Source organism: Plecotus auritus (genome assembly GCF_963455305.1).
Source record: "Plecotus auritus genome assembly, chromosome: 11".
NCBI classification, from domain to species: domain Eukaryota; kingdom Metazoa; phylum Chordata; class Mammalia; order Chiroptera; family Vespertilionidae; genus Plecotus; species Plecotus auritus.
The window spans coordinates 37686103-37713177 of NC_137777.1; the positions used below are offsets into that span (position 1 = coordinate 37686103).

The 27075-nt window shown below is 44.0% G+C and overlaps 1 protein-coding gene across 1 annotated transcript; it reads left to right on the top strand.

Moving 5' to 3' along the window:
• Nucleotides 1-3058: 3058 nt before the first annotated feature.
• On the top strand, nucleotides 3059-27075 carry VXN (vexin). The gene is made up of 6 exons (XM_080646200.1): nucleotides 3059-3623; nucleotides 9157-9212; nucleotides 16140-16290; nucleotides 21234-21295; nucleotides 24008-24105; nucleotides 25880-27075. The coding sequence occupies exons 1-6, from the start codon at nucleotides 3557-3559 to the stop codon at nucleotides 26061-26063; spliced, it is 618 nt and encodes a 205-aa protein (XP_080502326.1). The 5' UTR covers nucleotides 3059-3556; the 3' UTR covers nucleotides 26064-27075.

The window sequence follows — 27075 nt, forward strand, 5'->3', positions numbered from 1 at the left end:
TATCCCTCTCCCTTCCTCTCTGTAAAATATCAATAGAATATATTTAAAAAAAAAAAAAAAGAAATAAAGACTTCCATTGACATTAATTGATTGCCCTGGAGTAAGTACAGAAGCAGATTTTTATTTTTGTTACTTTGAATTTTTATGAGTTTACTTGAACCAAACTGACAACATACATCAGGGAGCAAGATCTCAAATGTCTCAGAGAGTAAGTTTTGCAGCTTCTTCTATGCGTTTGAAATGACAGGATCATTAGCGAGATTATGTGCTTTCTTGAGGGTGGTGATTTTAAAAGGTGGGTTAACTCATGCACAGAAACAATGGATAGAGCTTGCTCGAGGCAAAGACTAACCTTTTACTAAAAAGTTGGGCACCTGGGACATGACTTCCCGCCATGACCTGTCCAGTTAGGAATTTATTGTTACCTTACATAGAAATCCTTTTCTTTTTTTTGTCCATAATTCACCCTTTTGGTAATAAACCAATCCGAATGGTGCATCATTGACCAACCTTTTGGTGGGATTGTGTGGTCTCACAGCACTAGGAAGGCTCATTCCTAGGAAGTCTCAATATTGATGTTGTCTTGTTGGTCATTGTGAATGGGGAAATACTGTTACCATGGGATCTGAATTGAGGCAGAATTTTCCCCAAACAGGAAGGGCAGGTAAGTGGAAGGCAGTCAGCCACAAAGCAAGAATTTTAAAGGGTTATAAGTGAACATCCACGTGCCAACAGTGTAGAACTCTCAGCAGTGATTTCCAAAATCTCAGAGAAGACCCCAGGCCAGCACAGACCTCCCTTACTTACTTTGTCTGGTCCTGGACAGAGGTTGTTACCAGTACTCATAGGTGTGATGTATACCTACTATTGTGTACGGATTATAGATTTTGTATTCCAAAATGAGGACTCAGTCATTCACCCCTCCAGACATTGTAAAGTACCTGGGCTAAAAGGACCCTAATGGTGTAATATGATCAAGATTCTGGACTCAAAGCACAAAAGCCAAACAGGATCATGTTGGCAAAAAGTTTAAAGATTAGTAATATCTAGTATTGCCAAGGGTGTGAGGAATAAGCCCCTCATATCCTATTGTGAAAGAGTCAACTGATGAAAAAATTTTGGAAGGCAATTTGGAAAAATCACTCAAATTTTTTTAAATATTTTTATTGATTTCAGAGAGGAAGGGAGAGGGAGAGAGAGAGAGATAGAAACATCAATGATGAGAGAGAATCATTGATTGGCTGCCTCCTGCATTCCCCCTGCTGGAGATCGAGCCTGCAACCAAGGCATGTGCCCTTGACTGGAATCAAACCTAAGACCCTTCAGTCCTCAGGCCAATGCTCTATTCATTGAGTCAAACCAGCCAGGGCCCTCAAAATGTTAAGCATGCATAAGCTATGATCCACACTCCCACAACTAGAAATGTAGCCAATTAAAATATTAGAAGACATACATAGAGATGTTATAATGATGTACTTTGCACCATTATTTCTACTTTTATTTTTTAACATATTTTTCTTGATATTCAGAGAGGAAAGGAGAGGGCGAGAGAGATAGAAACATCAATGATGAAAGAGTATCATTGATCAGCTGCCTCCTGCATGCCCCCTACTGGGGATCGAGCCTGAAACCTGTGCATGTGCCCTTGACTGGAATTGAACCCAGGACCCTTCAGTCCACAGGCTGACACTGTATCCACTGAGCCAAACCATCTAGGGCTATTTCTACTTTAAAAAAATGGAAGTAAGCTATAGGCCTATCAAGAAAGAAATGAATAAATTAGTATAATGTAGTTTTCTGCTCATCTATTTAAAGATTGGGAACTCTATATATTCACACATGAGTGTGTGCATGGATGCGTGTATGTGTGTATGTTTAGTGTGACTCTATTTCTATTTTTTAAAATTGTATACATTCATATATATGAAAAAATCTGGAAATGCACAATACACCCACAAATCTGTAAGCAATGATTGCTTTTAGGAAGTGAGACTAGAATTGGGGAAGTATATATCACTTTTTCTACATACCCATCTACAATTTTTGAATTTGTTATAATATGTGTTATTTTTATTATTTAAAATATATTTCAAACAGGTAAAAAATGACTTAGGAATTGTTTTTTTTCTGGGTGTGTTTCCTCACTTTAACACAGTTATGTGTTTCAAGCTTATTCATTAAGCATAGTATAATATGTTCTATTTGATTAAATTTTGGCTTTCTTAGAAAAAGCCTAATCCAGCCTGGACCCTTTGAGATTAATCCAGGTAACTGATTGGCTTCTGGGTACCCCAAAGGGGTCTTAATTTTATTTAATACCAGGTCCTTGAAACCATATTTGTGTATTTTAGTCCCTGCCCTTTAAATAATATTGCCTCTTATGAAGTGTGTGGTTAACCAAACCCCAGACTTCTTTTTTAAAAATTGCTGCTAGCCTGGCCAGTGTGCTCAGTGGTTTTGGGAATCAAGCCCCAAACCTGGGCATATGCCCTAACTAGGAATCGAACCATGACCTCCTGGTGCATAGGTCAATGCTCAACCATTGAGCCACAATGGCCTGGCTGAACTAGGTATTTTAATCTTGGGCAAATTACTCAATTTCTTCATGTCTTATTTTTCTCACCTATAAGGTGGCAAAAATAGTCTTATTGGGTAGTTGTAGACATTAAATGAGATTATATATCAGGCTTCCTAGCTCTTAGGAAGCATTTCACAAATGCCAACTCTCTTTGTTAATATTATTATATCATTATCAATATCAATATGAAGAAGTAAATCTGTACTGGTGTCATGAAAGACAGTGCGTTTGGGACATAACACACACGTTTCAACCTTTTTTGTGTATAATATATGCAATATACAGGGTAAAATATAGCCATCCTGTAACTGGGCACCTTGAGTGTGGGAACACTGCTTATCCCACGTCCTGCAGGCACCTGAAAAGTTGTACAAGGAGATGCTAAGCACACGGCTCTCTAGAAATGTCAGCCTTATTGTGCACTGGTGGGAAGCGAAAATGCTGTGGAGAAACAGTCCTTTTGCTTAAAATAGAAATTTTGAAGGAAGCCAAATTAATACGTGACAAGTTATTGAATATCCAGTTCTTCTGGAGCGAAAAGAAAAAAGTGAAAGAAAAAGGAGAATTGCTGATACCAAAGATCACGTTTCCTTTTCGGTGAAATTCTCCAGCCAAGCTTGGCGCTAACTGAGTAGGCGATTTCACTTCATCACTTCACAAAAGACTTCCAAATTCACTGCGGCAGACACGGCAAAATAAAAATGTTAAATACATCCTGGCTGGGAGGGGACTGAAGCCTCCACGCTCAATCAAAGGTTTGCAATAATAGGATTCATAAAAAAAAAAAAAAAAAAAGACAGATGGGATTAGAAAATGTTGCAGTGAAGACTGAAACGAGATGAGCTCACAGCACCAGCCTGTCTTTTGTGGACCTGCACAATGATCCCCGAGCCAGACTGGATTAGGAAACCTTGCAACTAGGGGTTCACAGAGAGGCCTCCGGTTCCCAGGCACGTTAGGGGAGAGAAAGCTGACAGGATGCATCAGATTTATAGCTGCAGTGACGACAATATAGAAGTTTTCACCACTGTGATTCCTTCCAAGGGTAAGTAAAATTGTCCTTGACTGTTCCCTTCATGAGGCACCTTTTGCTGGAGGGTGAGGGCCATTACGTGCTGTTTTACTAAGGTTCCCCCTCAGGTCTCTGAGCTCTGACCGCTTCTCGGTTTTGATATTTGTTGTTGTTGTTTCTGAAAAGGAGGCACCTGTATAAACATCAATCATGGAGAAACAGTCCATGGAGGGGGAAAGAAGGGCAGTTAAATATTCCTGTTTCACTTAATACTGCAACCCACCAAGCCAAATGCAAGTGACAGCAAGCCATTGTGGGAGGAAACGGAGGTGAAAACAAAATTCCCTGAGCAGCTAGGTAGATTCTTTCATCTTCTCCAGTGAGCAAGTGGGTCCTGAAATGAGAACCAGCTGCCTCACAAATCTGATTTCTAACTGTGCAGTGAGATATGAGGAGAAATACTCCCCTCAGTGACCCAAAGTCCAAGGAAGTGGTCCAATAATGCCCTAACCCTGGCTGGCCTCTATCCAGACCCCAGGGCCACGCTCTCAAACTTAACCTGGAACTAGCGCCACCAAGAAGTGTGACTTTGTCAGCCCTCGTCCTTTGAGGCCAATGGTGTCAAGTCGAGGGAGGGGCTTCAAGCGAGAGCTCAGACGATGGAAGGTGTCTGTTGACTGAACAGTTCCCCTGCTCCCTCCAAAGCTCTGTCCTCTCTCCTGTGGCCCCTGCTCTGTCCCTGCAGCCCCTGACGTGCTGGGAGAGTCCGGGACTCCGGCTGAGCCCTGGCCTCATTGTCAGACTTGAATGAAGCGGGCTGGGTGTTTGCTGGTGTTGTGACCCCTGTTCAAACAATTCCTTTCTTCTTCCCTGGGCCCTTGCTGGAGGGGGTGGGATATGGAGGAGACAGCCAACAGAACGTAAATGAAGCTTTAGACATCTATTGCCAAAATGCCAGAGAGAAAAGGAGCTAGGAGTCAGTCCACATGCAGGAGTTGGAACTCTCTCTGGAGACTCTGAAAGGTACTTGGAGAGGCAAGGTGGTCAGGACCCTCTGACCCAGCTGTTCGGCTGCTCTCTCAGGCGCAGATGCTCATGGTGGCACTGATGCTATGACAGCGAAACTGAAAAGAACCGAAGTGTCCTTGAAGAGGGGAAGGGGTAAAATGTGGTGTCATCACACTATGGAATACTCCACAGTCGTCAACAGCGATGAACTAAGTCTGCGTGTATGGACATAGGTCTTGAAATATCATGTTGAGTGAAAAAAAACAACAGGCTGAAAATTTATATATGTATGATAACAAGGATTAAGTTTGGAAATATAAAACAATACCATATATTGTTTATGGGTACATATGAAAAAAGTGTGAAAACATAGGCTGGAAAGATACGGATAAAATTGGTGATGTTAGTATCCCTAGGGAAGGAGGGAAGACAGAGGGGACCTAAACTTGCCCTCTAACTTTTTATTACTTTTATATGAGAAGGAAACAAATTGGAAGGAAATGTTAGTATGTCTATTTTCTGTCTTTTTTTTTCCATTTATAAATGTTCAAAGGAAGAAAAAAATCAAAGCCATATGGCTCTTTTTAATAAAAAATTATTATGCAGTTCAGGAGAAATATCATACTTCCCATGAATAAAATTATTCAAAACAGGACCTTTGGCTTCATGTGCTTAGCATAGTGGTCCAAAACTGCCACCTCTTCTGCACTGTGTGACCTAGGGCAGGCTACTTAACCTCTCTGGCCTGAGTTTTCACTTTTGTAAAAAGGAGAACTAGAACTCACCTCCCAGGGTTATGATGGGGAGGTGGGGGGGAGGAGGGTTAATGAGATATAGAGAAATTATGTAAAGCATCTAGAACAGCCCCTGGCATATAGTGAGCACCATTAAATACATCACTTACAACGTGATTTCCATTTTTATTCCATACTTACAACAATGAATATGTTAGGTCGAAGATAACTATTTAATCCCATATTCCTTTCTTGCCATTTTTATTCACGGCCATCTCATGATGTTAAACCAAGTATTCATTGGTATTCATGCACATTTCACTGCTTAGGAAGTCGTTGTCTAGAAAAGGAGTATTTGTAGTTTATATTAGACCAGAAATGGGAGAGTCTGCCTCTTCCTTCTTCTTCTTGGTTTGCATCTTGTTTCTCTAAAGCCATCGGGCAGAGGGCCCTCAGTGAGAGAAGACAGTGCAAAAATATAGGTTGGTTTGATTTCATCTAACAAGGGTGATAGCCCTCCCTGATATGCCCTTTCCCAAATGCTAGTGTTGAGCCCTGCTTATTCAATGGGCAAAGACCAAAACATTTTCAGAGCACAAGTTCAGCCACATGGGCAGTGCTGCCTAGTGGTTAAGAGCATAGGCCTTGTTCCACCATCGACGACGTGACCATAACCCTCAGTATCCCCATCTATAAAATGGAGAGTATCTATGCCCTCGTCGGGTAGCTCAGTTGGTTACAGCATTGTCCCAACATTGTGCCAAGGTTGTGGGTTCAATCCCTGGTCAGGGCACATACAAGAATCAGAATCAACCAATGAATGCATAAATAAGTGAAACAATAAAATTGATCTCTCTCTCTCTCTCTCAAATCAATAAATACTTTTTTAAAAAATGAAGAGCACCTGCCTCACAGAGTTGCTGGGAGGTGTGAATGAGATATGGCAAATAAGCCATCCACCTAGTAAAACTTCATGGGGAGTTATTATCACATTTACTTTTTAAAATATATTCTTATTGATTTCAGAGAGGAAGAGAGAGGGAGAGAGAAACATCAATGATGAGAGAGAACCACCAATTGGCTGCCTCCTGCACGCCCCCTACTGGAGATCAAGCCTGCAACCCAGGCATGTGCCCTTGACCGGAATTGAACCCCGGACCCTTTAGTCTGTAGGCTGATGCTCTATCCACCGACCCAAACTGGCCAGAGCTATTGTTACATTTATTATTGTTGTATTATATCCTTCTTTCCAACACACATGTATTGGGTTCAACCTAATAGTGATTTTTTTTTTTTTTTTTTTTTTAGCTGAGCCATCTTAATACCTCACAAAAATGTTATGGAGTTTCTTAAAGTATTTTAAAGGCACTTAAGTATTTTATGGCCACAGCAAATATTATGGAGTGTTTTAAATAGTTTAAAGGCACTGGATATAAAACAAGTCTGTAACTAAGGACAAGTATGTCTTTTTACATTCTAGAGAAAGAAAGACCTTTCAGGGAAAGGTTTCATAGCCACAATTCACAGTAAATACAAAAGATAAAAACTGTGGTTTTACTAAGAAGTTATACCAGCAGCTATTTCCTGAAGCACACTAGACTGGGTTTAATTCTGGGGTAAATAGTACCACAGCGTTCAAAATAACCTACTTGGAGATAAACAATGATGGAGAAGGGTTAGTTAGTGAGGGGAATAAGGGAAAGAGGAAATGGAGAAAACTCCAGAAGGAGACACTCTAATGGAATGCTATAGTCTCTACAAGTTATCACCTATTCCTCCCACCAACCCTCATCTTACAGAGAAAGAGGAAAATCATAATAATCACTATTAATTCCTAGGAACTTACTCTTTGACAGGTGGTAGGCCAAAGGCTTTATACTAGTACAAATTAGTTTGTTTAATCCTTACCGCAGCCCTCTGAGGTAGGTGTTATTACCCCTAATGTACAAATGAGGAAACTGAGGGCTTAGAGAGGATGAGTAATTTGTTCAAATCTCGTACCTAGCAAGTGGTCAAGTTCAGATTCGCACCCAAGTGAAAGGAGTGGGGAGCCCTGGCTGCTGACTGCACGCTGGGTGTTGGGTGTCATGGCTGCACAGCACTCCTCTGATCACTTATCTGACAGGCGGCAAGAGGTCATTTCAGGTGTAGGCAGGGCGTGGCAGGGTGGGATTTCTGTTCCAAGTAAATCACTCTAGAAGTAATGTGGAAAAGGTGCCTGGGTGTCTCCATTTTCAACAAAATGCGCACCTTTTCTCAACCAACTAATTTTTTTATGGTTAATTGATTTTTTAAAGCTTTTTATGTGTGTGGTAAAATATACAAAATATGTAACTTACCATTTAACCATTTTTAAGTATACAGTTCTGTAGCAATTAGAAAATTCAGATTGGAGTGTAACTATCACCACTCTCCATTTCCAGAACTTTGTCATCATTCCTAACAAACTCTGTACCCATTAAACCAATGATTTTCAACCTTTTTCTTCTCATGGCACACATAAACTAATTTCTAAAATTCTGTGGCACTCCAAAAAAATATATTTTTTGCCAATATGACAAAAAATAGGTATAGTTTTGAAAGATTTACATAAATAATTAATAATAATAGTAATTACCTACCCTTTTTGCTCCAAGGTGACTTTTTAAAGAATCTGGTGCCTAAATCCTATGTAATAAAGAGCTAATATGCTAATTAGACCCAACAGCAGAACAACCGTCCAGACGACCTTCTGGACGACCTTCTGGATGAAGCTGGGGCTGTGAGGGCCGAGCCCCTTGCACAAATTTCATGCATCGGGCCTCTAGTTTGTATGTAAGGATTTCTGGTACCAAGAATTAACCAATCAGATGCAACCTTATTATGCAATGGGACCAATAAGATGCAACTCTATTATATGACCTATATATTTATGGTTCAAGACAGGGCATTCACGGAGGGTGGAGGGATTGCGAAAAAAAAAAAAAAGAATAAACTTCTAAAAAAATTTTAAAAAGGAAGAAAAAACTCATGGACACAGACAACAATGTGGTGATTGCCAGGAGGACAGAGGGTAGGGGAAGTGGAAAGGGGATGAATGGGATGGTGAACACACAATACAGTGTACAGATGATAGGTTGTGGAATTGTGCACCTGGAACCTGTGTCTTTTGTTAACCAGTGTCACCCCAATAAATTCAATAAGAAAAAAAGGGGGGTAATTCACACCAGATGATTGTTGTTGTCATTTTTTCACTTAACAATCTAAGGGAAAAGAGGTCAGTGCTCCTGACTAAATAATTATGTATAGCATGTTTTAAAAATTCTTGTGGCACAACAGTTGAAAATCGCTGCTTTAAACAATAACTCTCTATTTCTTCTTTCCCAGCCCTTGGTAACCTCTATTCCACTTTCTGTCTTTATAAGTTTGATAATTCTAGGTATCTCATATAGTGGACTCATACAGCATTTGTCCTTTTGTGTCTGGCTTATTTCACTCAGCTTAATGTCCAAGTTTCATCTATGTTGCAGCACGTATCAGAATTCGATTTTTTCTTGAGGAATAATATTCTACTGAATGTATAGACTACGTTTTATTCATTTACTCGTATCTGGTGACGGACATTTGGGTTGTGTCCACCTTTTGGCTATTGTGAACAATGCTGCTGTGTAGGTCGGTGCACTCAACCAAGTAACATCGAAAATTGCAGTTGCACTGCCTCTTCTTCCCAGTCCCCGTCCTCGGCCCCTCCCTCACTCCAGGTGCAAACCCTCTCAGTTTTGTTACTGTAGCTATGTCAGCCTCACGGGTGTTCTCTAAAACCATTCCTTTATCTCTCTTCACAGTGTCCAGTCCAGCCAGAAGAAGAGTCAAAAGCTCTCAACACCTCTTGACCAAGAATGTAAGGAAACTTCAGTTTTGATCTCTTCACTGACTTTTATTTAAAAAGCATTGTCCAGCTTCTTCACTCTCTCTCTCCCCCCTGCTCTCCATATAACCAGGAAGGTTTCCTGTAGCCCATGTTGTTGTTGCTGCATTCTTCCACCTCCACTTAACCAAAATAATTGACAAATGCCAACCAGACAGAACACAGCTCTGAATTGGACCCCTCAATTCTGACATTTTTCCCAGACACAGAGAGCAAATCTCATTTTGTATCTCCTGTGGGTTTTTTTTTTCTTATTTAAATGGAATCCATGACGTGGGTATAGCACCCTAACCTAAGTATTCTCCTATTATTGGCATTTGTAATGTTCCTTTTTTTTTCACTGTTATAAATAGCAGTGAAATGAGTTTATTTGTACAAAATACTATTTTTTGGATTAATTCTTTGGTGCATAGGCCTCAAAGTAGAATTAACAAGTAAAAGGATAAGAATAGTTTCATCTATCTATCCATCTACTCATTCATCTATCCATCAAATATTTGCATTCCTATTATGTGTAAGAGACACTGAGCTACATGGGGAGAAATAATAGTGGTTTTTAAAAAATGGTTCCTGCTTACAGTTTTGACACATATGACCAGGAATTCTGAACAATTGCCAGGCTTGCAGCCACGCTTTGTCATTTACCTCCAGCCTCACCAACACTGGCTTTCGTTTTCTGTATTACCTTTTGCTACTTTAGTAAGCATCTGCATTACCTTATACCAGTAATTAGTTTACATGTCTTTAGAGAGCACTGGTGCTGTAAATTTCTCATTTTATTTACAGATTTCTTTATATGAAAGTTGTCAATACCTCTTTGTACTTTAATTTTAAAGATTTATTTTAACTCCTAATTGTTTCCTCTTGGTTATACTGGCATTTCTATTTCTATCACAATTTTTCATAGAACAGCATTTTGATTTTCTAAGTATCTCAATTTTTAAAAACTTATTCTCCATTAAAAAAATAATTAAGTGTCTTTGGAATGAGATGGGATTTAGTCGTCGTTTCTATGTACATTTATTATTTTTTAAATATCCAGAGCAGTATGTGCCCATTATAAAATTTGAAACATTATGCCCTGGCAGGTGCGGCTCAGTTGATTGGAGTATTGTCTGGTATACCAAAAAGTGGCAGGTTCAATTCTTGGTCAGGGCATGTACCCAGGTTACAGGTTTGATCCCCAGTGGGAGTCAATTGATGATCAATGTTCCTCTCTCTCCCTTCCTCTCTTTCTAAAATCAATTTTAAAAAATTGAAACATTATGAAGATAGAAAATATAGTAGTATTAATAAATCCTGAGGAACTGTAGAACACAGTAGTTAGGTCTGTAGACTTAAGAGTCAAACTGCCTGGGCTTAAATCCTAGTTCTATCCATTTCTAGCTATCTAGAATATATTTTTTATATTCTTATGCAAATGTTTTAAGGATATATTCATAGATATTAAATTCTGGGTTATCAAATCAACACATGTGCTCCTTAAACTTACACAATTTATATATCAATTATGTCTCAATAAAAAACAAAACAAAACAAAACAAAAAAACGCCCTAGCTGGTTTGGCTCAGTGGATAGAGCGTCAGCCTGCAGACTGAAGGGTCCCAGGTTCGATTCCGGCCAAGGGCACATGCCTGGGTTGTGGGCTCGATCCCCAGTAGGGGGTGTGCAGGAGGCAGCCAATCAATGATTCTCTCCTATCATTGATGTTTCTCTCTCTCTCTCTCCCTCTCCCTTCCTCTCTGAAATCAATAAAGAAATATATATTATTAAAAAAAAAAAAAAAAAAGGCCCTAGCTGGTTTGGCTCGGTGGATAGAAAATGGGCCTGCAAACTGAAGGTTCCCAGGTGCGATTCCGGTGAAGGGCACATGCTCAGGTTGCTGGCTCAATCCCCAGTAGGACACGTGCAGGAGGCAGCTGATCAATGATTCTCTCTTATCATTGATGTTTCTATCTCTCTCTCCCTCTTCCTTCCTCTCTGAAATCAATAAAAATATATTTTAAAAAAAGAAAGTGATCAAAGTATATGAGCATTGAAAAAAATTATATAGTCATTGCCAAATTCTAAGCAACTGTGTTTTAAAAGTACCTTTATCAGAACACCTGAGCCAATACTGTATGGTATCAATGTTGTTAATCTTTGACAGTCTAATAGGTGAAAATATCTTATTATTTTTATTTGCATTTCTTTAATACCATTCATCTTTTTATAGATTTTTTTTTTACTCCAGGTTCCTTACACATACATGTCTTTTGCCCATTTTTTTCTGTCAGTTGCATATCTTCTTAAAATAACTTTTGCAAATGTTTTATATAGTAAGAAAGAAAGGGGATTTCAATGGATGGAAAATTTCTTTGTTGTCGTGGGCCCTGAAAACTTAAGCCCACACACTAGTAGAAAAATGCTCCTGCCTTTTAAGAATTAGTGGGTGACCCAAGTATAGAAAGGGAAGCAGTTGTTTGTAGGTAATTCAGAGTTTATGAAAAGTTTCACAACGGATGTTTCAATCAAGGCCTTGAGTTTGGCATTACCTTGGATTTGAGAGAACCACAAATCATTCATAACTCAGGGACAATCCCTTGGGAATTACAAATATTTCGTTCTCAACCAAGTTCTTGGATTTCTAACCTTAAACAGTGTTCCTGTCTGAATCACTCCTTATATCAATATCAACTGGCGTTATAAGGACAGAACACTGGTTACAAAAACTTTTTAAGTGGAAATAAATCACTATACTTTCTAGGGCTCTAGGGAAGGAAGTTCTCAGGGGAATTAGAACCTAAACAAAGGAGACAATTCTCAGTTGTGAAGGTGAAGCCACATGGACATGAGATACTCAAAGCCAACAAAACATGGCACAGCCTCTTGGAATATCCAATTGACTTCAGCCAGGCACTGTAGACGGCGCTCTCAGGTTTCCTGGGAGTGGAAATTTTTGAGAAAGACTGCTACATTTATGGTTTCTGACTTCCCCTCTCTAAAATACTTTTACTCAGAGAAAAAAAAAAATGACTGAAGTATATGAATACATATAAAAATTGCTTTTGATTTAAAAAAAAAAAACAGCCTTAGCCGGTTTGGCTCAGTGGATAGAGCGTCGGCCTGCGGACTCAGAGGTCCCAGGTTCGATTCCAGCCAAGGGCATGTACCTTGGTTGCAGGCACATTCCCAGTGCGAGGTGTGCAGGAGGCAGCTGATTGATGTTTCTCTCTCATTGATGTTTCTAACTCTCTATCCCTTTCCCTTCCTCTCTGTAAGAAATAAATAAAATATATTTTTAAAAAAATATATCAGAAGCTAGGGTCCTGTCGTCAAATACACAGTCTTCCTCCAGGTGAGACAGCCTCCTAATGCCCTCTAACCTTTGAGCTCTCTTCTGAATTTCTGATTTCCACTCACAGCCTGACTCATCCTTTGCTTATAAAACTCAGCCCCAGATGTACAGAACACTCAAATTAGAAAAGACAGGAAAGGTCTCTTAATCCACCAAAGATGGGGAAAGAGGCCCAAAGAAGAAAGAATTGGCTCTGATCTCATTTCCTCGCCCAGTTGGCCCTCTTCTACCCTTTGAGTTCCCGAGAAAATGATTCATATCTTGCAACTGCTCTAATGTACCAATGTTTATGACTTTCTTTGTCCTGAAGTTCTTATTTGTGTCTTTTCTCCCTCCTTTGGCTACCCTGTGGATGTCAGGTTCCTTCCTTTACAAATATATCTTTCCTTTCTAAACCATCCTTGGTGTTACAGTTTTTCCTCTCTCTGGACTCCTCTGAAGTTCCTTTTTTTTTTTTTCTGAACCCAGGGCACAGCCACATATTGTTCCTTCTCTAGACTGTCTCTCTGGTCTTTTCCCCACCCCTCTTGGATTCTTAGGCAATTTTATTGACATCCTGATCAACCTGATGCCATCAACATAAGAGTATCTCAAAGGAATGAATTTACACGAAGGTGTGGGTCAGTTAGGAGTCCCAGTACAATGGAGGCCCTGTCTCTGTGATTCACAGCCCCTTCATAATAAGCATTTGGGCACCATCCAGGAAAGATGGAGAAATGAGATTGCAAATGTCACATTCTCCCCAGATTTCAACCTTGTGGAGGAGGGATTTGTCTGGTGATCTGCTGATTTTTCAAAATGCACTGAGCAATCAATTGCACTGGAAAATTCTTATCTGGATGTAGGTACTTCTGTGGGTCTGACAAAGAGCACTCAGAAGTCATAAAAAAATAGTTCTTGTCCTGACTCTGCCCCTTACAGATCCGTGACCTTGAAGGCACATGCCTCTCTTTGACGGCAGTTTCCCTATGTATAAAATTAGGGCGTTGGGCTAGAACATTGCTATGGATTCCATCAGCCCCAAATCATGATGATTCTCTGTTACCTAAGTCTCACCTGTCTTTCTAACTCCCTGTTATTACATCCCACCCCCTGCTGCCAGTTCCCCATCTTACCTGTGTACTCAGGGTGCTAAAGAGCCCACGCTCAGATCAGCATGTGCTAAGACCACCACCAGTAGCAGCAGCAGAAAGCCCAGACTGTGTCCTATAGACCAGAAAATAAACCAGGCTGTCAGGAGGACACAACCATCCGTTCAGCTGTCCATTCCCTGGTGTGGGCCTAACACAGCCCTGGAGCCCTCTCAGAGCCTCTGTTATTGTGGGAAATGAGAACCAAGGACAAGGCCAGCTACAAAAGGGAAATGCTCCGAGCTGGGCCCCTCTCCTCTGTCCATTCCTGCATCCTTTCAGAGGGATTGGAGAAGATACCCTGAAGAGGCACTTGGCCCTAAGTCATAACCTGGGAAGGAATCAGCCTCATCTCCACCCCCAGGAAACCTCCTACATCTAGTGATGGGCTGAGCCGCCATGCCTCCCTGCTCTCTTCCTCCCCAATCTCTTCCCCAGCCCATGGTGCAGAGAAGGGATTGCGGAGGTGGCGGTTCTTGTTCCTGACAGGGAACATTTGCTCCCCTTTTCGGAGGAGGAAATGCTGGGTCTCCCCCATGGACTCCTCAGGCTTCCACATCCTGCCTTACCTTCTCTATCTGTAAAGTGGCTCTGAAAACACACCAGTCCTCACTTCTCCTTCCTGAGACGAACGCCAAAAGAACAAAAATAAAATGGGAGGTCAACAGCAGAGAGCCCTACAAGTGTCAGACAATGAGACTCAGGTCTTTCCTATGCAACCCGGAGATTCCTATTCTGGGGGCGGGCCCTTAGATCAAACAGTCCATGTGTCAAGGGGGATGGGGCTAGCATTACTCCAGGAAAGTCCAGTATTCTGGGCAACACCATGGCAGAGCACAATGCTAGAAGGAAGAGAAGGAGGGGAGCAGAGGGGATGTACATGCAGGGTGCTGAGTGCCAGACCACCCACTGCTGAGCCTCACAGCCCCAGTGTGCTGGCATCCAGTGCAGGGTGCTGCTCCCAGCCTGCATGGAAGGCTTGCTGAAACAGAAGCACCACCTTCTGCAGTGCCCAGAGCAGAAAGAGGACTGATGCTACTAGTAAGTGCTCCTGAATGATCAGCTTTCTCCAAAGGCACAGAATGAATAAGTCTGGGTCCTAAAATGGGCCCGAACAGAGTTCATTTCCTACCCTAGATAAGATCAAATTTGGGATATATTAATTTTCTAAGCAAAGGACTATCTGTGGTAAACTGAGGCAAAGAGTGTCAGCTGCCCTTATTTTCCTCTGTGGGAGACATGAACTGTTCTCAGACACTGTAGATAAATACAGGAATGGGCAAAAGTAGGTTTACAGTTGTGAGTATGTGAAACGCAGAGTTTATTCTTATATTATTATTTATTAATTTGTAGTTTTCCACATGAACACCTACTTTTGCCCACCCCTGTAAATGACATGAACTAAAAAAGCAATCTATGCTATTAAAATTTCTACTAGTGACAGGCACTTACTCTGCCGCAATACAGCAAGGCAAACAGGGATATCCCCTTCCCACATTACCACAAAGTGTCAAAACTGGGGGTTGGCCTGGCCAGCGTGGCTTAGTGGTTGAGCATCGACCTATGAAACAGGAGGTAACGTTTCAATTCCTGGTCAATGTACATGCCTGGGTTACGGGCTCGATCCCCAGTGAGGGGTGTGCAGGAAGCAGCTGATCAATGATTCTTTCATCATTTATGTTTCTCTCTCTCTCTTTCTCCCTCTCTTTTCCTCTCTGAAATCAATAAAAATATTTTTTAATATATTTTATTGATATTTCACAGAGAGGAAGGGAGAGGGATAGAGAGCTAGAAACATCGATGAGAGAGAAACATCGATCAGCTGCCTCCTGCACGCCCCCTACTGGGGATGTGCCAGCAACCAAGGTACATGCCCTTGACCGGAATCGAACCTGGGACCCTTCAGTCCGCAGGCCGACGCTCTATCCACTGAGCCAAACCGGTTTCGGCTCAATAAAAATATTTTTAATAAAACATTTAAAAATCTGGGAGTCAGTTGGGTCCCAAGTCTTTTCCCTAAGTCTTCTGTCCTCACTGGGCATCCACTTAGCTGCAAAGACCATAGGATCACAATTTTCAGGGCTAGCCTCTTTTCAAATAACCTGTCCTGTTGTCAGGCCAGGGTGCAGGTGACCAGCCCTGATTTTTGGCCTGATGGCCCAGGATCCTAACTCTGTGATGGGACTGCTGGTGAGAGACCTCTGAAGCCCTTGTTTTCCTGCACCCCTGAACATTCTGAAGTTCAATGAACAGCTGTTTCTGGGCAGTTTACCCATGTTTTCTCACTGTTCCTAGCATTCAATGGAGTAAGGATGGCTCCAAAACGTGCATGTTGGCACAAGGTCCATCTGCAAAGCTGTAGTCCTGGCCTGGGCCATGGATCCCTAGATCTGATTTGGGGAACAAGCTGACTGTCTTTCCTCCTCCCGGCAGGTGGTGATTGAGTCGGACCTGTATGCTCCCCGGCCCCTGGAGCTACTGCCACACCGCAGTGACCACCGAGACTGCGAGGGCCCCAGGTTCAGCCGACTTCATAACTCATGGCAGCAGGGACCCCCCGCTGCCAAGACTCCTGCCAGACCAGGTATGTGCACTGACCCTGCTCCGGGTACCTCCCTGGGGAACAATGACTCACTGAGAGCAGCAGCCGCACTGTCTGCGTCCTGGCTTGTGGTTTGTCTGACTGCATCGTGGTACTCCCTAGTGTCCTCGGTCACGCCAGGTGAGCAGAGCACCTGTGGTATGGGGACTACGCTTTTCCCCCACACATGCTTTCCCGCTCTGAGTGCACCTGCTTTCAGACCCCATCTACAGCAGCCCCACACAACTCCCTTCCACCTATATGACTCGCTCTGGTGTGTGTCGTGAGCAAAGATGCTTTCATCTACCATCTTGCTCCACAGGAAGCCCTGCTGGATTCAGATGAAAGTCTTTATGTTCTGGGGAGAGAAAACCAGTGTAGCCATGACTCACATAGCAGAAGAAGCCTGCGTTATTTATTTTATAGGCAGTGTGTGTGTCATTATACAGACTCTTCGTAAACTACCATCTTAAGACCTCACCATCTTACATTTGATCTCACCTTCTTACATTACTTAGGCTAGTTCGACAATCTATAAAAAAAATTCAGGGACAAATTTGTTTTGAAAGCTGGAAACAGTATAGTCATACCTTTCACACTGTTTATAAATGGCTTCCACCTCAAGCAGTCAAATGGGCATCTTCCTCTAGCTCACTGAGGTTTGTGATGGTATTTTGCCTTTACTTGATGGTTTAGGTTATTTCTGTTATGCCTACAGCCTGAAGTTATTTGTATTTTAACTCCAAAAAGACATAATGAAATGTCTGGGATGTCTTTCTCAAAGCCTTCGTGTGTCAATAATTTTGTATGTTACAAGAACTAAAATAAGACTTAATTGAGTATGTCGCTTCACCTATCCATCTTCTCTAAGGCTTCTTTGATCTAACACCCTGATCTTTTTTTTTTTTTTTTTATGATTCTACTATAGGAATGCATTAAGCATCTGTATTCTCTAGTGAAGTGATTACATACATACATATGTCTGTAGAATGAAAGCATTCGGAAAACCACAATCTGCCTTGCAAATTAAGAGGAGATCAATTTTTCTCTGTGTCTATATATAGGTGGGTGGGTGGGTGGGTGGGTGCAGTATGTGTGTAGAAAGAGAAAAAGAGAATATCTTCACTACAAAATCATAAAGTGAATTTAGAGCATGTTTCTCAAATTAATGTGCAAAAGAATCACCTGAGAACCTTGTTGTTATGCAAATTCCAATTCCATAAGACTGAGTAAGGCCCCAGATTTTATGTTTCTAATGATGCTGAGGATTTTGGCCTGAGGACAAGAAATTGATTAGCAAGGATTTAGAGATGATTTAGTGGATGATCCTCAAAGTGGGATCCTCAGAACAGCTGAATCATCTGGGAACTTGCTAGAAATGCAAACGTTGGGTCCCACCCTAGAGATTGAATCAGATATTCTGGGGCGGGGCCCAGCAATCTGTGTTTTAACAACACTCCCCTCCCCCAGGTGATTCTAATGCGCACTGAAGGTAGAGAACCATTGATCTATTGCACCCATCCCTGCCAACTTACAGAAGAGGAAAATGAAACCATGGAAACTGTGTGACCTACCCAAGGTCTCACTTCTCATTAGCAACAGAACTGAGATTAAATCTCAGATCTCCTCCCCCGGAGAACAGTGTCTTCCCAACTGTCTCGTATTAGGGGACACTTTCCTTCCTTTCTAAGTAGTTTATGGAAGCTTGGACAACCCAAGTCAGTGTTTTATTCAGAAAGAGGAGAACAGTAAGTTGTGAAATGGAGAGAATCTGCCTAACATGTGACACTCAGCTCATGCAGGGAATGTGCTAGTCAGGTTCAGAAGGAAAAAAAAAAAAAAAAAAGATTGAGCTGGGCGTTGATTCAACCTTCAGCTCCCAAATCTGATAGATTCTAGAGGGGGTGGGAGAGAGGGAGGGTTTCTGAACCAAAGCCAAACCCAGTGCTCTCCACAGGAGGGCTTGGCACCGGCCTCGGGCAAAGGCTCTTCGTAAACTACCATCTTAAGATCTGTCAGAGGAGGTGAGTCTCCAGAGATCTCAAATTCCGGGACTTGTTTCTTTTCTGAGCTACAGTGGAGTCTCCTGGATGCTGCAGCCTTCTCACGTGGGAGCAAGATTCCTGAGGAATCTTGGAAATTGCGGGGACTCTGAAGGCAGAGGCCCAGCTGAGAAATACTCTCACCATGAGGCCTTGAGCAGGTGAGCCTCAGGTGTCTAGAGAGGGACACCCCACCTCCTGAGCCTGGGAGAATTGGTCAACTGTGGAACCTCTCCACTAAGTTGTCCTGAGGCACCTCAGAATCAACCTTTTCAAACAGAACTCATCTTCCTCGTTCAAACCTCTCTTCCTTTCTCAGCTGGGGCCACTATGCATCCTTCCAGCAAGCCACTGGGATCTTTTCCCTAACACCCCTTTCCTGCCCCACCCCCATTCCACCCACCACTTCACACACTGAACACTGACAGTGTCTGCTCCTAGATATGGCTCATCTCTCCCTTTTGGAACTTACCTCAGGCTACCTGGACTCAGTGTCCTTTCATCATCCCTTGTGTGTAACAGCCAACCCTGCCTTCAGTTTCCCCTCCCTCCAAAAGGCTACCAGAAGGGTCCTTCGAAAGCCGAAATCTACCGATATCATTCCTCTACTTTAACACTGTGTCCTTGCCACCTGCAACCACCCATACCATGCCCAAGGCCCTCCAGGATGTGTCCTCTGCTGACATCTCCAGGTCCACCTCCTGTGACACTCCTGTCCCTCCCAGTCCATACACAGAGCAACCCTGAGCTGCTGTGTCATCCTGTGACTACTCCCTTATACACTATTTCCCTGGACCTTCACTGACACTCTTCTCAATGCAGATTGCCCTCCCTGTGTCTGCCCACCTGGCAAACTCCTCCCAGACTGGGTTAGAGGGTCCCTGGGTCCTACAAGATCAAAGAGGGCAGTTTGCCATTCCCAATATCATCTTTACCAGCTTCGTCCAAACTGTTATGTATTACTAAAGCCTCAACATGCTCATCTAGAAAGTGGGGATTATGATGACACCTACCTGTCAGGGTTGCCGTGAGGATTAAATCAGACAATGTGGATGTGTCTTACACTTCATACAGGGACTGATACAGTAAATACTCAAAAATATGAGCTGCTGTCATTACTTATGCCAGAGCACTGAACATCATGGTTTTGGTCTTGGTATCTTTGTAACTTTGTTTAATTGGCATGGAGATGTTTTCCTGAGGGAGGGGGTGCTTTATTTCTATACTAGAGGCCCCTTGCACAAATATTCATGCAAGAATAGGCCTTCCTTCCCCTGGCTTCGTTCCCGGCCACCTGGGAGCCTGCAAGTCCTCCTGGCTGCAGTGCCATTCCTGTAACTCTCTCCGCCCCCCCCCCCCGCCCTCCCCCTCATAACAGGCGTCCCGCCCCACCCGGCCATTTCCACGCCTGCATATGCAAATTAACCCGCCATCTTTGTTGAGTTAATTTTCATACTCACTCATGATTGGCTGGTGGGCGTCATGGAGGTATGGTCAATTTGCATATTTCTCTTTTATTAATGTAGATGCTGTGGAGTGATAGGATCGGGCTTATCGGCTACCCCAGGGAAGAACACTATTGAAAGTCAAATTCCCTCCCCCACCCCTAATCCCCTTCCCCTTCTCAGGAGATCCTTCAGCTCAACACCTGGATTCTCCGAAGCTGCAGGCTTCAGAGTAGAAATTACTCAGAAGTAGGTGGGGCCTTGGGGATAAAGGCATAGCAAGCAGGTTCTCACATACCTCCCAGATAGCCAGTGTCTCAGGACTCCCAAGAAGCTCCATTGTTCCACCGCAGGCAGGACTTCTCTGCTCGTTTTCACAGAGGGGTGTCCAGGAGCAGCAGGGTAAATGATGGATCTGGGATTCGAGCCGTAAAGACTTAATTCCTGATAACCTCTGTGATCTGGCACCTTAGGAAGGAAGGAGGGGCTGAGGGCACATTCTCTGAGCACCTATCTATTAGAGCTCAGTTCCTGCCCCTGGAAGAGCACCAGGGGTGCAGGTGATCCTCTCAGCAGTTGCCCTGCTGCCTGATCCTACTGCCCAGTACAAGGCCTTTAGAAAGTCCCAGCTTGTCATAAAAAAGGAGATCTTACCTTTTGCAACAGCATGAATGGACCTAGTGGGTAGTCTGCTAAGTGAAATAAGATAAAGACAAGTACCATATGATTTCACTTATATGTGGAATCTAAAGAACAAAATAAACAAAATAGAAACAAGGTACAGATGGACAGCTGTCAGAGGGGAGGGGAGTTGGGCTGGGTGCAAAAAGGTGAAGAGATTAAGAGGAACAAATTGGCAGTTACAGAATAGTCACAGGGATGTAAATTATAGCATAGGGAATAATATTGCACCGCGACCAGCTGGTGTGCCTCAGTGGTTGAGTGCCGATTTATGAACCAGAAGATCACAGTTCGATTCCCGGTCAGAGCACATGCCTGGGTTGTGGGCTCTTTCCCAAGTAAAGTGGCATGCAGGAGGCAGCTAATCAATGATTCTTTCTCATCACTGATGTTTCTATCTCTCTCTCTCCCTCTCCCTCTCTGAAATCAATAAAAATAGATTTTAAAAACATATTTTAAAAATTAATAATAATATTGTGCCATGATAACTATAATAATAATATTGTGCACGGTGCTAACAAGCCCTCCAGAGGAGTCTGTTGCCCACTTGAAACTTTGGGGGGACCACTCCGTAAAGTAAATGATTTTCTAACCACTGTGTTGTACATCTGAAACTAATACAGAATAATAATGAATGCAAACTATAATTTTAAAATATTACATATAAAAGATAATTTTTTTGAAAAAGGAAGAAATTTCTGACTTTGATAATTAATGCAGACCCAAGGGAGACAGGACAGAGTACACTGGGTGACATGTCTTTCATTCACTTTTGCAGTGGGGCCTGCTGAGCCCAAATCATCAAATCTGCGTGGGAGTCGAGCCTATGGAAAGTCTTTGGTGAGTCTCTCAGCCTGGGTGGCTATGCCTGTTGTGCCCGCTCTGTGCTAAGATGAGAGACCCGTGTCCTTTGGGCCAGTTCTGAGGGTTGTAGAAAAGCAGGCCTGGGGGTTCTTCCTTGCCAGAAATTCAGCTCTTAGGAAAACAGAAGGTGTTACCTAGCATACATTTCAAACATGGGTGGGAGGGAGGGAGAGAAGCATTTTTATGCTGGCCCCTGCCAGATGGAAATGCCTGACTAATTCCCAAGGGCAGCAGCTACAGGAGAAAGAGATATAAGAGGTCTCAAGCTTCATGAAAACATCGAACACCAGTCATCTCTGGATGGGACATGATGTGCAGAAGGGACCAATACCTATGACAGGAGAAGGGTGGCAGGCTTGGGCACTGCCACACGGGCATGAACCCTCCCGGTGGGAGCTCTTGGGCAAGTGTTGCCCATCTGGGTTGTCCCGAGTTGGGTCCAAATGGCCAGGGCTTTATGTTTCCTCCTCGCCCTGTCAGAGCATGTGAGGTGCCGCAGGAGGGCATGACCTCAGACGATGTGGCCCTTCTGAGACATACCTGGGGGAACTGAAAGCCCTCTGTTGCCTGCCCTCTCACAATCTGGAAGCTTGTCCTGTCATGAAGGGGGACCATCGGGTGGCACATGTCCAGGTCTAGCTCAGAGTCACCCTGAAAAAAATACGTCTCCTGCATCTCCCTGTGGGCATGAACATGGGCACCCTCTGGTTAGCACAGTAGGGGGTGAGGTCATGGCTGGAAGCGAGGTTGGCTCGAGCAGCCTGTGCTTAATGAGTATCAGCCCTCAAGATTCGTGGACTGTGCCATCTGAGGACAAGAGACCTGACAGATTGTCTGGCCCAGCCTCTTGTCCTTATGGAACAGATTGTACGGAGAGGTGAGAACTTCGCTCCTGGTCTGAGAGGAAATCTAACCTGAGTATCTCATCTAAGCCATCCCTGTCCTAGGAAAACCACACAATGGGCAGGGATGGGACAAGCCATTTTGTCAGGAGCCCCCTGTCCCAACCTAGTACCAAGGGAAACAGGATGTCTGGGCCATTGCTACAGCGGGGAGGCTGTCAGGCTGTGACAGCTCGAACAGTTGGGCTCAGCCAAGCCCAGGGGAAGGCTGACACTAAAGGGAAGAGGGGGCTCACAGCCTGGATCACGGACCCCCAGGTCTGGGGCTGGGGTCGGACAGTAGCTGCGGCTGGGAGGCCAGAGCAGGTTGGGATGGGAGAGGGTGGTGATGGGGACCCCGTTATAAAAGGGGGGCAATAATAATACAGAGGACAGAGGCAGCATGCTTGGCCCTTTCCTCTGGGCCTGAGACAGTGGGGCTGGGGTCCCATAGCTCATCAGAGACTGGAGAGCAATTCAGAGCTCGCACGGCTAAGCCGGATTCAACACCGAAATGGGACTAAGGACAGTGGGGAAGAAGGCGAGTGGGTACATGTTCCCAGGCTGTTGACATGATGGGGAGGGAGAGCTCCCTAGAGGCCACAAGGTGGCACAGTAACTCTGCCCACAACCTCTGGCCAGCTCAGGAGAGAAGGGGGATGTGAATCTCTCAGCGATTCCAGGAATACGGTGACCTTGCACCTTCAGTGGGTCATGGGGTGGAGGAACAAAGTACAGCGTATGACCATTGACAGAGCAAACTCTGGACTTAGTCCAGGTTAGGCCACCAGTTAATTTCTACTTCACTACATGTTTCTTGAGCACTCACCACCTCCTTTAGGAAAGCTAAGTAGGGCCACCAAAAGCTTAAGTCCCAGGCCCTGCCACATGCTATGTGACCTTTCTGGAGACTAGGAAACTGGACAAACATATGAAACAAGGAGAGAACCATAAAAAGATAGAACTGGTGGTATGCAGTGCTGTGGGGGCCGAAGGACCGAGAGGAATCAACATGGGCCACCAGCCAGATGGAAGGCTTCCTGAAGGAAGAGAGCTTGAAGGGCAAGCAGCGATGAGGCTCTGCCCAGAGAGGGAAGGAAAGGCCCAGTGAAGATGAGGAGCTGGGAATGAGCACTGGGGAAGGCAGGAGTGGCCCTGCTAGGACTGGAACTGCTGACACCCAAGGGAGTGACAAAAGGCGGAGCTGGGAGGTGGCAGAAGGTGGAGCTGCATAGATGAAGTGGAGTGGGCTCTCCAGAGCCTTGAAGAGCAGGTACAGAGTTGGCCTCAGTCTACCCCGCTGTGGGAGGCCCTGCAAATCCAGGAGGGGTCTGAGGTATGGTTGGAAACAAGGAGGCCCCAAGGTGATTGGCCCTGAAGGCTGCAGCAGAGGAAATGGAGAGGATGGCAGGAATCTGGGCAGTATTTCAAAGCAAGAACCTGCAGGAGTTGACAACAAAGGGGACACGGGCAATGGGAGTCTGAGAACAGAGTTCTCAGGTAAAATTGAATTGTTCTCACTCAAGTTTCTTCTCAAATTGGGGTCCTGGGACTAATAGCACATAGGAACTTTTTATAAATGCAAATGCCCAAGCCCACATCACACCTACTGAACCGATACCCGGGTGGGCCCAGCACGGTGCTGACAAGCCCTCCAGGGGAGTCTGTTGCCCACCCAAGTGTAAGGACTAGTGCCCTGGGTTCGTGGTGGTTCATTGTAGCCATTCCCCTTTCAGTGGCTCCAGTCGTGCCAGAGTTGGGACCATGGCTACATCCTCACATTCTCTTCCCCTTCCTCACAACCCAGATTCCTCCGGTGGCCCGGATCTCAGTGAAGGCCCCCACAGCTGTCCTGGAGGCGACCGCTCCCAGGGGATCTGACAACAGAGCTGTTCTGACAAGAGGGTAAGTGCCATGCCTCCCAGCCTGCTGCCTGCAGGGCGCCCCACCTGCTCCGGGCCCTGAGGCAGAAGAGGAACAGGTGGCCTGGTTGACAGACTCTCAAGATGCTGACACAAAATCCATGCCAGCTGCAAATGCCCTCTTAATGAGGACAATAACCCTGTGTAACTGTTTCTGGATGACGCTGAAGTCTGTTTGATGGTTTCCACTTCATTAACGCCACTCTTTAGACTTGAAGAACTGTCATTGGAGGATTTGGGGTTAATTAGATAAATGTAATCACAGGCCATATTCAGAGCCCTAGGCAGGCTGAGATCAGAAATGCCTCCTGAATTGTGTTCATAGCCCTTGCCCAAAGGTAAAAAAGTACATAAGGTCAAAGGTTTCTAACCAAATTTATCATCCCCATGTTTCTGTTACCTCTGATCCAGGGGCCAGCAGCTAGAGTCCCAGGAGGGAGTAACCCCCAGCAGCCCCCTCCCCGCCTTCAATGGTACACTAAGAAGGTGGTGGGCAGGAGCCTTTAACTCAGTTCACCTTGTCCATCTGTGTCCCTACCACCGTCCTCCATGCTGCAGGTGGCAGTCAAGTGCTGCTGCTTGCCTGGCACGCCACTGCCTTGCTGTGACTTCAGACAAGTTATTCAAACCTCCATGTCCTCGTTTATTTAAAAAAAAAAAAAGCAAACAAAATCTGAGGATGTACCCCTCTGGAGGGGTATTGTGAGAATTGAATGAGATAATGTATAAAGAGCTTAGCATAAACCATTGCTATCATTTTTTAAGAAACTTACAATATAGGGGTTGGAAAGGCATGTACTCGGGACCGTGTTAGAGGCAGATATGTGGGGGGCCATGGACTAAAATATCAACCCAGTGGTGCACACCTTGAACACTGTGGGAGTCCAAGGGGAAACAGGCCAATTCAAAACTCTTCTAGATGAAAGAAAGCCATCCAAGGAGAATTATAAAAACTAAGTCACTCAACATATTGGAATCTAAGTGTTGAAAACTAAGACAATTGTTTGGATTGTATAAGTACTAGAAGCAAATTGTTCTCAACAACAATGGCTTTTGGTGGCTGCTAGAGTCAACCAGTAAAAAATTACTACAATGCAACAGAGGCGACCCTACCCATCCACATAGCTGCATTGCAAAGGTTCTAAACGGACTCTTTTCTCTAAGCTCAGACATTCTCATCGCAATTTGCTCCTGGGCCCTGGCTATTGATAAGTAAGGCCATTTCTTTCAGGTAAGTAGAGAAAGTGAGGAGAAAAGGAACATTTAGGGAGGCCTACAATGTGCCAGATGCTTTATTTTCTCATTTCCCTCCTCGCAAAAGCCCCAGGAGTTAGATGAAATCATCCCCACTTGGCACATGAGGACACGAGGCTGGTTGAGGTTAAGTCACTTGCCTGACATCACACAGTACCTGGGGGGCAGAATTCAACCCAATAGCCAATGCTCTGGGAAATCCCACTCAGCAAAATCGTTCGTGTGGAGATGGGAGGGGTGGGCAAGTGGAACTTGGGACAAGAGCAGAACTTGAGGCCCATAAACCAGCATGGCCAAGGCCCCTCTTTCCCTCATCCTATTGGAGGGTCCCCAGGGGGTGTCATTCCTGCATGGGGCCCAACAGTGACCCTCCCTCCAGGTCACAGGATGTGTGAGCAGAGGAGGACTAAGAGCTCAGGCTACCATATGCTTCTTCAGAGTAAAACGTAGAAGTCTGGCTCAGGGAAGTGACTGCCCTCCCCACACCCCTGGCTTTTCTTTAGATCCAGGCATCTCAAGAAGATGACTGAAGAGTACCCAACCCTTCCCCAGGGAGCAGAAGCCTCCCTACCGCTGACAGGAAGTGTGTCCTGCGGCATCCCCAGCATCCTCCGAAAAATGTGGATGAGGCATAAGAAGAAGGCTGAGTACGTGGGAGCGACCAACAGCGCCTTTGAGGCCGACTAAAGGTGACCTTCCCAGGTGCCAAAGGTCGCTGCATGGAGGGAGAACGCTGGATTGGAATGGAGCCTCTGTGCTAAAAATGAACACATTTACCTCTGCAAGTACCTGGTACAAACACATCATATCACCCTCCCTCACTACCCAATCACCCAGCCTACGATGCACAAAAGGAACTTCCCTCAAAGGCAAAAGAAGGCCATTCCTTCTTAGAATCACTTAAGCCCCTGGTCTGACAGTGACTTTGGAAGATCATAAGTTTATATCCCCATTTTTAAGCAAAACCACACCAAAATAAAATTATCCCAACCCATTTTAAAGACCTCCAAGGAAGGAAGCAGGTGATTCTTCTGTCTTCCTTGTGAGTCATTCTAATATGTGTGATTTCTGTGTAAATGTAAGAGCTTGTTGTTTGAGGCACCTGTAAACACAATGGTTCTTACTATTCCTGGTGTCACATTTATTTCATCTTGACGAGGTAGGCTTTTCAATGACAGAGCACTATATATTTACTTCGTAGGGCAAATATCCGACCTAGAGTATCATCAACGTGGGTTTTGAGGATCATTTGGCATGATTGCATGAATTCTCTATTCTTTTATGTGCAGTTTTTCTATAAAAAAACAATTGAAAATCAAATGTTGAGTGCTAATGTTTCCAGAAATGGCATAGTCTAGTGGAATTAATAATACCTTGCTTTGGTATAATGATTTCAACAGGTGATTTAAACTGACCCTATCAATCAGAGTACCCTAAGACTATTTTAATGTATTTAATTAATAGCTGATGTCCTCTATTTGTATGTGGCAGCTGGAGATTTCTGTAGGATGGAAGTATTTTATTTATTTTTACTTTAAATATTTCATGATGAAGTGTTTACCTTGTACAGAACATTTTTATTGGCCAATTCAAATAAAAATAAAATATGCTTCATTTGTGACATTAATAAACCACCGCAAGAGTATGCCTGAGGCTCTCTCCTTGCATGAGAGAGAAGACTTTCCCAAATGGACAGAAT